The sequence below is a fragment of the Mizuhopecten yessoensis genome, unplaced genomic scaffold, assembly GCF_002113885.1.
Source record: "Mizuhopecten yessoensis strain PY_sf001 unplaced genomic scaffold, ASM211388v2 scaffold716333, whole genome shotgun sequence".
NCBI classification, from domain to species: Eukaryota; Metazoa; Mollusca; class Bivalvia; order Pectinida; family Pectinidae; genus Mizuhopecten; species Mizuhopecten yessoensis.
The window spans coordinates 232020-244325 of record NW_018480064.1 but is presented as its reverse complement, the minus strand read 5'-3'; the positions used below and the strand labels follow the sequence as shown (position 1 = coordinate 244325).

General features: G+C 35.7%; 1 protein-coding gene across 3 annotated transcripts in view; it reads left to right on the top strand.

Moving 5' to 3' along the window:
- The window catches only part of LOC110443245 (WD repeat-containing protein 89-like), a 48473-nt gene that overhangs the window by 5555 nt on the left and 30612 nt on the right, over positions 1-12306 (top strand). For all 3 annotated transcript variants that reach the window (XM_021487334.1, XM_021487336.1, XM_021487335.1), the window contains exons 4-10: positions 313-397; positions 740-789; positions 1420-1534; positions 3376-3439; positions 3877-4008; positions 4634-4723; positions 5117-5161. In XM_021487334.1, coding sequence (XP_021343009.1) covers positions 313-397; positions 740-789; positions 1420-1534; positions 3376-3439; positions 3877-4008; positions 4634-4723; positions 5117-5161 — 581 coding nt within the window. The remainder of the gene's footprint in view (positions 1-312; positions 398-739; positions 790-1419; positions 1535-3375; positions 3440-3876; positions 4009-4633; positions 4724-5116; positions 5162-12306) is intronic.

Genomic DNA, 12306 nt, shown 5'->3' with positions numbered 1-12306 from the left:
CATTTTCAGCAGAAAATTGCTCAAACTTAGTCAGAATCATCTTGGGTAAATGAGAGTTTTACTTTGTAAAATTAGGATTCCTGCCCCATTCCCAGGGGCTAGGGCGGGGCCCCAAAGGGAACATTTACCAATATTTTCAAATTCTTATCCATTGATGACATGACAAGTATTGTATTTCACTTAGTTTACATGCTGATTTCCACATCACATCTTAACAATAAAATAAAGCTACCAGTACCTATGATATAACTCAGGTGACCGCTAAGGCCCTTGGGCCTCTTGTGTTGAGTTGCCTCCCCTTGTACCTTGTAGCACACACAGACGTGATATCTGGGATACAGTTTGGGAAGAGTGAGCACAACCTCCTGTTCACCTCCTCCTTTGATAAGACAATCAAGTGAGTGGGGGACCTGGTATCAATCTGTTGTTCATTCAACTCCTTATATAAGATTAACAATAGTATATTATGTTGGATTAAGAAATAATGTGAGTTAGTGATGGAGTTTTTGATGCATAATAACAGTAATTGAAAGCATCAAACTGATCATAACAAATGTGGGTTAATGTTATGCCTGTCAGCTCAACTCAGTAGCCTGTTTATGGAAAGTATACAATACTAAATTGATGATGTTGACGGGTATGTCATAATCATATATTACACATATTTTTGTCATTGTATGAAGTAATTTGAGAAAAATGTAGAATAATTTTGTGTTTACATCATCTATTTTCTGTACAGATGCTGGGACACTAGGACCAATATGAAGAATCCAGTACAGACTCTTGAAGGTAGATTTCCATAATAAGAGTTAAAACAAAGTTGATGGGAACACAAATAGAAAAATACAAGAAGAACTAGAACCATTTTTAAGCATAACTGGTGATTAACATGCGCTTAGTAATAAGCTCATCCCTTGACAACAGATTTATGCAGTGAAATTTTTCTTGAAATATACCCTCTCTACTTTATATAGGATTACATCAGAAAACTTAACCTCCACTTTACCTTGTCCCTTTTTCAGAACTTGCCCCCTGAGCTTATCATACAAAAGGATGTTACATAAAATTAATGTTTATGGTAAGATCAATGATTTGTGGATTAGGTGGGGTGACCGTCATAGCTTCAACAGAAATTGTAGTAGTGATGTGATTGACACACAGTCGGTTTTCATTGATTTAAAGCCACAGGAATTAACTTAAAATGTAGACAAACCGGGGACTAGGTACATGTATTCCAGATTGAATAAACACAAAAAATGGTCAAGAAATGACCTGGACATGAACAAGATTACCGAAATATTCAAGTTAACGCACCAGGATATGATTAGTTACTTCTATGGGACCAGGAAATAACACCAATATAAAGTATTTGAGATATCCAGGTTCATAATAACAAGGACTGGCTATAACTGTTTTCAGGCTATGATGAAACCAACAATATTTTCACCAGTTTTGACGTCAACTCTAACGATCGTGTTGTGTGTGCTGGCACTGAGCCTAGGAACAAGAATTCTGAAACTCACATTATCTTTTGGTAAGTATGAATATCAATATTTGGTAGCTCCAAAAGCAGCCCTGTTTTCGACTTTAATTCATTTTATTTCGAGTCTTATCTCTCAAAACTTTTCTTAACTGTTGATTGATAAAGTGAAGCATGTTTTGATTATCATTAATGCAGTAATTCACAGCCTGTTTCTTACAAAGCCGTGAACCAGTGTTCTCACCAATCAAGACTTTGATTCACTTTACATTAGAAAATACTCGATCAGCCCAGAGCCTGGGCAGTATAGAACTGAAGGGCAAGTGAGCTTATGTCATGGCGCGGTGTCTGTCGTCCGTCCATCATTGTCCATCAACTTTTCCTTTAAACTACTTCTTTTGAAGAATGGACAGGCCGAGAGTCATGATATTTGGCTAAAAGCTTCCTTGGTAAGAGCCCAACAAACTTTGAGAATGAAAATGACATTGACAAATTTTCAAGGTCACTGGGGTGTAAAACACTTTAAACGACTTTTGCTGAGTAATCGAAACGTATAGAATTATATAATATTTGATTGGTGGCTTCCTGGGATGGAGCTCAACAAATTTTGGGAATGAAAATGACCTGGATTTACTTTCAAGGTCACAAGGGTCAAATATGTCAAACACTTCAAGCGACTTCTTCTGAAGAACTGAAAGGTAAAGAATCTTATAATTTGGCTGGTAGCTTCTTGGGGTGAAGCCTGGCAAAATTTGTGAGTGAAAATTACCTTGACCTACTTTCAAGGTCACAGGGGTCAGATATTTCAAACGACTTCTTCTGATGAACTTAAAGGTATAGAATCTTAATATTTGGCTGGTCACTTCTTTAGAATCAGCACCATAAAGTTTGAAATTAAATTGACCTTGACCTACTTTCAAGGACACAGGGGTCAATATGTCAAAAACATCAAACGATTCCTGAATAATCGAAAGCCCACAAAGTTTGCAATTGAAATATTTGTAGTTCAGTATCATATTTAGAGAGAATATTTTGCTATGACTGCTTAAATATCAAGGTGAGTGATAGAGACCCTCTGGTCCTCTTGTTACATTGGACAAAATACATAGGTTTGCGATTTTATATTATTAGTTATATACATGTAGGTAGGTTGTATGCATCATACCTGCCATGTTCTCAACAATGAAATGAGGATCATGTATGGCCAAAAAGCAGATAAAGCCTGCATTGCAGGTGATTTGGGAACTTGGGTTTGTCAACTTTTCAAAGTCATTAAAATCATTAATAGATAATTTATAAGATTGAGATTTGCTTTTAATTTCTTGTGTGTCATTCCCAAGTATTTTAATAGCTTTCAAAATGTGATTTTTTGAAAACATTTCCATGTTGGGATAAGCAGCACAGATGCAGGAGATTCAAAATACACTAATTTTGTACAGATCATGGAGGTCAATTGCAGGTTGACCTGCAATAATACAGGTGACTTGGCAGGTATGATGTATAAGGGTAGATAAGAAGAGTAACATGAGCCCATTTCACCAGCATAAAGCCTTTATAATGAACTAGTCATACAATCAATCAGTTTTAATCACAGTGATTCTAAAATTAGTAAATAACCAATTTTCATATTGTGCTGAGAGAGGCAAACCTGGAAATTGCCATGTTTATACTAGATGACACTCCTAGTTAATCTGAACTTCGGTATTTCCCTTTGCAGATGCATTTACATTCACTTTGCATGCATTATATTAACTGCTTGGAATTATAATATAGGAAAGCATAGCTCAGAGATTGGCCAAAGGAATTAGATTTTACTTGTTATTTATGCAATGAAACCTTTCCTCTAAATAGGGAAATGAATCTCTGTCACTGTAAAGCCTGTTTTACTGTTGTAGGGACAGGAGGCAGGGAAGTCTGATGGGGGCCTACAACGAGTCTCACCAGGACGACATTACACAGGTAACATGAGGTCATACAGGTAAAAAATGGCAGTTTGGAAGTTTATTGGAATCATCCTGTTGGTCCATCTCTCCACCCTTTGTCCGAAATGTTGTCAGTCTCCAACATCATCTGTTGGATTTTATTGAAACTTAAAACAGTGATATTGAGATATGCATGAAGGAAGTTGTGATCCATCAATTTCTTCTGGAATTATGGCCCTTGACACTTAAGATTTATGCCCTCAAAACCCTGCATGTGTTACTCCATGCACCTACACCATTTAGTGGATTAAATGGTAACTTTCACATTGAAAGTACATATTTGGAACAGAATGTTGAACAGAAGGTGCAACTCAATAATTACTTTCGAAGTTATATCTCTTAAAAGAACCTTGTGATTCAACAAAATCTGCTGAATACAATTTACCTGTATCCACTTTTATTTACCTATACCAGGTGTGTTTCCACCCTGAGGATCCTGACTGTGTGGCGACTGGATCTACAGATGGTCTCGTGTGTGTTTTTGACCTCGGTCAGGCTACAGAGGATGATGCCCTGAAACTGACCCTCAACTCTGAGTCGTCTGTGGTCAGTACGATAGCTTCATTCTTGTTATACATTGTACGATGGTCAAGGTCACAAGTCCATATCCTAAACACAGGCGATTTACAAGTAGCAATCCGTACTGTAATCTGTAATACTTATTTTCAAACAGCAGTTCCTTGGTACCTTAAATAACCTACTGTACCATAGTAGGAGATACTCCAAGTTCTCTTACAGGGTCTGTATTCATGAAACTGTTCGCATGCTCATACTCAGATTCTGTGCTCGAACCCAATTTCTTGTTCTTGTGAAAAAATAATGGATAAAATCTCATTGTGTCAATGATTCAGAAGAAATTTGGAGAGACTTGAGCCAATTACTGTTTTCAATGTCAACACTTGAATGTTTTATTGTGACACCTAATGTAAGTGACTTACACGAAAGTTGGCTTGAACAAAGAATCCATGCTTGAGCATGAGAATGATTTCATGAATACGGGCCAAGGACAGGGTTTGGGGAAAAATAGTTGGACCCACTTTAATATATTCCAAGTATCGCAATTTTCATGGTTTGTATTTGCTATTATTTGATAAACAATGATTGATTAGTTGATATCAAACGATTATTTTAGATTTTACAATTGCTTGTCACATTTTGTTATTTGTTATAGGCGAAGATCGGTTGGTGTGGGGAACGGAGAAAGGACTTGTTCTGTTTAACACACATTGACACTATGAATGTGTGGGACACACAGAACGATGTACGTATTTATACTTTACACCATGTATTCAGTAACTGACATGTTTCATTATAAGCACATGACTAAATCAAGGTTCAGCTACATCTACGAACAGTAAAACCACTTTTCTACCCGTGATGTTATTTGCTGGTGACGCTACCAAGTTCAGAAATTGCATCTTTTATTGAGAAATCTATCAAATAGGTAGTGGTATTCTCAGCAGAGAACCCAAGAAATTCACTATCAACAAAATTTGTTATTTCTCAATGGTAGACACAGATATAATAACATCGTTTTCACCAAAATGTTTCAATATTTTTACAACATATCTTTTCATCAAAGATTTTTTTTTTTTTTTTAATTTCTTCTTTTTTCTTCTTTTGCAATATCAAAATACTTCCCTTTTTTGTGCAGGGTGAAGATGTGATGGAGCTTAAGGATTTGAAAGAAACGTTAAAGGTAAGTTCACCTTGACTTTTTCTCAAACTTATTGGAACCATGATTATTTTGGAGAATGTATTGCAATAAATGTATTAACTATTTCTATAATGTTTTGTAGCTTGTAGTTTTTAGCTCACCTGGTCTGAAGGACAAGCCATGGCTTGGATTTTATCCAAATTGAGTCTGGAGCATCCTNCCCCCCCCTGGGGACAGAGGGGTGGGGCCGAATAGGGAAATAGAGGTAAACCTTTAAAATCCTTCTTCAACCATAAAGATTAAGGGGTTTTATCCAAATTTGGTCTGAAACATCCTTGGGCAAAGGGACTCAATTTTGTATAGACTGGGGATTTGGACCCCCTGGGGGCAGAGGGGGAGGGGTCTAATAGGGGAATAGAGGTAAAATCTTTGACATTCTTCTCCTAGCTACCATAGAAATAAAGGGATTTGATCCTAATTTGGTCTTGAGCAGCCTTGGGCAATGATGACTCAGTGTTGAATAAACGATGGGGAGTGGCCCCTTTTGGTGCAGAGGGGTGGGGCTCAAAAGGGGAAATTGAGGTTAAAATCATTAAAATCCTTCTCCTTCTGTACTTATGGAGGGATTTTATCCACATTTTACCTGGAGTATCCTTTGGCAAAGGGGACTGAATTTTGTATAAATGGAGGGTATAGTCCCTTTGGGTGCAGAGTTGTGGGGCCCAATAGGGGAATTTTAGGTTTAAGTCTTCAAAATCCTTTTTCCTCCTTACCATTTGAGGGATTTCATGCACATTTGACCTGGAGCATCCTTGGGTGAAGGGGAGAAAAATTTGTATAAATGGAGGGTGTGGCCCCTCTGGGGGCAGAGTTGCGGGGCCCAATAGGGGAATTTGAGGTTGAAATCTTTAAAATCCTTCTAATCTTCTTCTGAACCATTGGAGGTATTTCATGTAATAAGAATATTTTCCCATGATTGTTTTATTATCCAGGTGAGCGATACAGGCCCTCTGGGTCTCTTGTTGGTAATTGAAACAGTTCTACCAGCTGTGATATAAATTGAACAAGGATAGGGGATATCAAAGTTTGGCGTACTTCATTTTAAATGTCAGACCAGGTTATAGGATCTGATGGGGGAATCTGACTGGGAGCAATTAATGGAAGACATATCTGTACTTTTGAATTTAAAATTAAATGCACTGAAAAATTTGATCAGTTGAAAAAAGGTTGTAGAAAATAGAGTGTTCAAGTACCTATGTTTAATCTTTATATTTGACATCTTTGAAGATTTGAAAAAAAAAAATCTTTTCTGTTCCCTAAAATTTATTGGGATGACTAGGGCCGTTTAAACAGTTGAACCAGTAGGACCACAGTTGTTCGTTTATTAAATAAGGTCAGACCTAATAATCTGATGCCGCTTTCAGGCGAGCCTTGACAACCCCTTGCAAGGCCTGCATAAACATTTGCAGGTCTGCCAGGATTTACACTAGAAATTGTTACATTTAAAAACAGACAAACCGGCTGTTCTGCATAAACGAACAGGCCCTAGGTTTATACAATGGTTATTCATTGCAAGGCTGACCCAAGATGTAAAAGGGAGCAAGGCCTGCATACTGAGGAATAAGAGGGAATAAAGATAAAGCTTATGTATATGATGTAAAACAGCTGTCAAAACATAATACATGAATGTTTATTGAACTTTTACCAAACATGGGAGCCTATGGGAGTAAATCCTGGTGTGATGGTGTACAGGGATGGTGTTCCTTACAAGGGAGAAAACTTGTACTGTGTTAGTCAAATACCTGAAGAGGAGTTACCTCCCCTGGGTTGTTGATCCAAACACCTGTTGTATGCTAAAACACTGGGGAAGGAGCCAAGTTCTGTCAGTAAACAAGACCAGTCCATCAGGGTGTGCCAAAGTTAAGGAGGTCAGCTTAAAATGTGTGCTCAATAAACTGTTGATAAACACTTTCAAGTGTTTGATGTTGATAACATTGTTTTCTCTATAGCTGAAATGGATTTTACCAAAATGTCCTTGGTTCAAGGTCATGAGAACTTAATAAGGTTGAAAATGAAAATATGACTTATGTGTACTGTTTATCAAACACCAGCTGGGTCGGTTTGTTTGTAACAAAGATTCTTTTTATTTCGAGTGCTACTTATCTCAATAAAAAATAATTCATCAGTGTACAAAGGTTTTCTGTACAAGTGATATGAGCGATATATCTAAATGAAGTAAATATTTTCCACATCAATATCTGTGTATATGCTACTAGTACTTATGAATATATTCAATGGTCAGCAATTATTTTATACCAATTTTGAAAATGGTTCAGAATATAAAATCAAGATGAGTTTTCTGTGAAGTTGTTATGGAGTTAAATATGTCACGCACCTTAATAGAACAGATATCTGTCATCAGCTCTTACAGATGTAAATCATTATCACGTTTTAATTTGGAATTAAGTTGATCACAAATTCTGTTTTAGAAGAAAATGTTGTTATACTACAACCATTTGTCCAGCTAAATTCTGGTGTCATCAGGAGAGATGTCGTAATATATCAAGGGAAAGGTATCAAAGAAGGGAGCTGGAAATATGTTATCATTTGTAAAACAAAGGAAATAAAATGAGACACATTTTCGTGTTTATGTTTCACTCACTCATGGTATTTTAAAATCATTACCAGGTAATAAAAAAAAAGTATGAAAAATATAATGTTGATATAAGATACTAAATTCCTCCCTTTGGCATAGAATGTAGGATGAGAAATCTGAGGGAATCACATTATCATTTGGATGGTGTTTGAAGTTGAAAATATATTTTAATAACAAGTACGGTAGAAGTCAAATTAATTATGACTTGTTCAGAAGTTTTTAGGTCACCTGAGCTTTAAAAATCTAATATGACCGAAACGGCCGCCATTTTGAAAAAAACTATTTCAAACTGAAAGTCAAGTTCTGCTAGGCCGATTGAACTGAAACTTTGTAGGAATGATCAACTCATGGTCCTGACAAAGTGTTGCTATTTTTTGGGTCAATCAGAAATCCAATATGGCTGCCACTGCGCTGCCATTTTGAAAAACTATTTCAAACTTAAAGTCAAGTTCTAATGGGCCGATTAAACTGAAACTTTGTAGGAATTATCGACTTATGGTCCTGACAAAGTGTTGTTATTTTTGAGGTCGATCAGAAATCCAATTTGTCTGCCACGGCCGCTTTTTTGAAAATAACTATTTCAAACTTAAAAACAAGTTCTAATAGGCCAATTTAACTGAAACTCGGTCTAGGAATGATCAGATCAGCTCATGGTCCTGACAAACTTAAGTTAACGTTATACTTAACTATTTTTTACAACAAAAATAAATACTGTAGGACTCTGGTGACCGGTAAGGCCCATGGGCCTTTTGTTTAAATAAAGTTTAGATTTAATATCCTACATGTGATGTATTTTATTAAAATCAACATGTACATTTGTAGTCATTCTATCAAAAAACATAAATTACGTGGTTACCCAATGATGTTTGGTTTTTAAAGGACTGTTAAATTGATGCTCAAAGTGCCAGGGTACAGAAAAAGCCAAACATATACAATGAATTTATTGAACAAATATTGTATGAAAAATGAAAGATCATATGCAGGAAAGATGAAGGAGTTTAAGAAAAAATATATTCTGTCATGTATAAAATCGTAGCTTATTAATCCATTTTTTTCTCTTAAAAAGTTTACGAAATTTCTTAAGAAATGCAACCTACACAGTGTTTGATTGTGGGGATGTCCCAGCTGGGAGGGCCAATATTTAGACTTTATGATCTTGTTTTCTAAAGCCGTTTACATCTTCAATAACTACCAATTACATGGAAGAACACACAATCTCAAAGAAGTCTATTTAAATGTTTGTTCTGTGAAGTTTAAGAGAGGGAATGGTACAAGGTACTTCACAAGTAATGAAAGGACTAGCATGAAGGTGTCGTATGTCACTACCGGGGCTAGTGGCCAGCACAACCCAATAGGAGACATTCCCCAGCGTGACCATTGAACTTTATTATGAAATTTAGATATAATTCAATGAGTCACAAGGTCACTTGATTTCGAGCAAATTTTAGGAGTCTAATATTGAGGTTTTGTTTTATGTTGTAGATGTCAAAGCTGTATGCTAGTACATGTGTACTTTGTGAAATCCTATGAGAAACACTCTCCTGTTATAATGTTTCAGCAAACGGACATTAGAGTACAAAGAAACGGTAGAAAGTCATAGAGATAATGGTTCTTGAAAATTATCTTTGATCTTCTAAGGTGTTTACTTAGGTCTGTGCTTTGATTTCTGTGGTCATATTTCACAATTGTCAGCCATAAGAATATATAGTGTAGACTTTAAACTTCACACCTCTTTAACACTTATATCCAGATTTATATCTGTAGATTATTTTCTGTACAGCACCGTTCACTCTCGTTTATATGATTTCATTTTCAACGACAAGAATGGAAATATTTCTCTGCATCTTTAGTGAAATTAGATCTTAACATATTTGACCTCTGTTATGCTAATCAGCCCTGTTAGCACATTCCTATTTAGGGGCTGCAGATGCCAAGTGGTTAAGGTGTCTGACAGTCTGCGATAACTGACCCTCCACCACTGGGTTGTGAGTTCAAGGCCTACATGGGGCAGTTGCTGCTAGGTACCGGCTGCAGGTCGATAGTTTTTCTCCAGGTACTCTGGTTTCCCGGCACTACCAAAACCTGGCTCATCTTTAACGAACCCTAGCTGTTAATAGGACAGAAAGCACAAACAAACCTAACCAAGCAAACCTATTTTGGAAAAAAGTGTGCCAGTGATGTAGCGGAGATTTATCACAATTGAAATAAAAATACTGTAAAGGATTATTTGTGGGGTTCCTAATTGAATTATTTCGCAGTAACGAGTTTTCCAATACAACTACAATCTGCAAAATTGACCATTTTAGCAAATCCGTAAAAATCTGCCTGAGTACTTCTGATAATTTTTTACACATAATCAAATAAAAGAAGTGTTTATAATGTATGATTGGTGATGGTAATATGTTGTATTTTCTTTCAACACATTCATTAAAATAATTATATCAATATCCAGACCTGTCTACACAGACTGAAGGTCATACAAGGTGATCCTTGACGTGGCAGCTGAAAAGTGCCAAACCAAAAAAAAATAGAGGATAGACTGTAAGATGGTAATTGTATCACGTCTACAACCAGTTCCTTGGAAATCAATTTTACTTCTGAATCTATATACAAAGAACATACGCAAGCAGGCTCAATGTTACGGCGCATGAGGTGAGGGGATTTGTCTGTATAACTGATTCCACATAACAAACTTTGTGTGTGACAGAAAACCTTTAAAGATAACTGATCTCATAGATTTAAAATAAATGTTTATAAAGCTTTGTCAGAATATAGATGATCTTGTATGATTATGATTTGTAGCTAATTCTATTGATTTTTCAAATATATCCCACACACAGTTAATTCTAAATTCATTGAGCTAATACTTAGTAAATATAACATATAAACTTCAGTAAGTTAATGCTAAATTCATTTAGGTTATACATAGTAAATATAACATATGAACTTCAATAAGTTAATTCTAAATTCATTGAGCTAATACTTAGTAAATATAACATATAAACTTCAATAAGTAAATATAACATATAAACTTCAATAAGTTAATTCTATCGTATGACCCATGTACTTTAAGTTATCTTAAAAGTATGACCCATGAACTTCATTGAGTTAATTCTATCGTGTGACCCATGAACTTCATGTTAATCTCAGAAGTATGACCCATATGACCTTCAATGAGTTCATTCTATTATGTGACCCAAGTATGACCCATGAACTTCATGTTAACCACAATAGTTTGACCCATGAACTTCAACGAGTTAATTCTATCGTGTGACCCATGAACTTCAAACTAATCTCAAAAGTATGACCCATAAACTTCAACGAGTTAATTTTAAAGAGCATATCCAATAAAACTTCAGTGACTTAATTTTAAAGTATGAAATATGTACTTTAGAAGACAAGTATAATATCTATATTTGTCTGGCTCCTATTTAATGTGTTTTGAATGTAATAATGATTGTACATCTGTCATTATCAGTACAGGGTTTGATATCCAACATTTTCGTTCAAGAAAATTCAATTATTTGTCCACACATTAAAAGATTCAAACCACAAAAGTAGGTCACTTCCGATCATTAAGTAAGTCAAATAGTTTTCAATAAAAATGTGTAAATTAAATTTGCTTCTCGTCAGTTTTATTGGGACCTACAGCTTACTTAATACCTTTTCTGACTAAATATACTTTTTTTGTCCTTTTCAATGAAAATTATTTTCATTTGAATGTCCAATAACTGGTTTGAGTTGTGCACTTGATGTGTACAGACTGTGTATTGGGCACTAAATGTCAGGAGTATTCACACCAACAGCTTTATCTGCTGTAGCAGACCAGCCTTCAGAACAAGGCTGCAAACTTTTATCAAAATATTGTGCTTTTATCAGCAGTATTTTATGAGAATTGAAGTGAGCTATTTGTTTAAATACCTGGATCCTCCTCTTCAGAGGAAATAAAAAATAGTCCAGTTTCCTGCTCTATGCTTTAAAAAATCAGAATTAGTTGGAAGACAAGTTTTGTTCTTTGAAACACTTTTTTTCAAAGGACTATAAACTTGAAGATATATATCTTGTCTCTAAAAGTGCTGGCTTATATTGACACACAAACTGTATGGGGGTAAACAAAGACTTAACAATGGGTAACAGGGTTTGAAGGGTAACAGGGTTTGATAGAGTTATAGTGTTAATAGCCAGGGGATACAGTCCCTGTAGAGTTCAGGGATTGAAGGCTTACAGGGCTGGTAAAGTTACATGGTTGGTAGTGTTATAGGGAAAGTAGACTTATAGGTTTTGTAGAATAACATGGTTGTTAGGGTAACATGGTTTGTAAGGTTACAGGGCTGATAGATTTAAACGGTTGGTAAGGTTACAGGTTTTGTAAAATAATTGGGTTGGCATGGTTACAGGGTTGGTAATGTTACAGAGTTGATAGTGTTACAGGGTTGGTAGAGTTACATGGTTGTTATAGTTACAGGGTTGGTAGGGTTACAGGGTTGGTAGGGTTACATGATTGGTTGGGGTAACATGGTTACCTGTAACT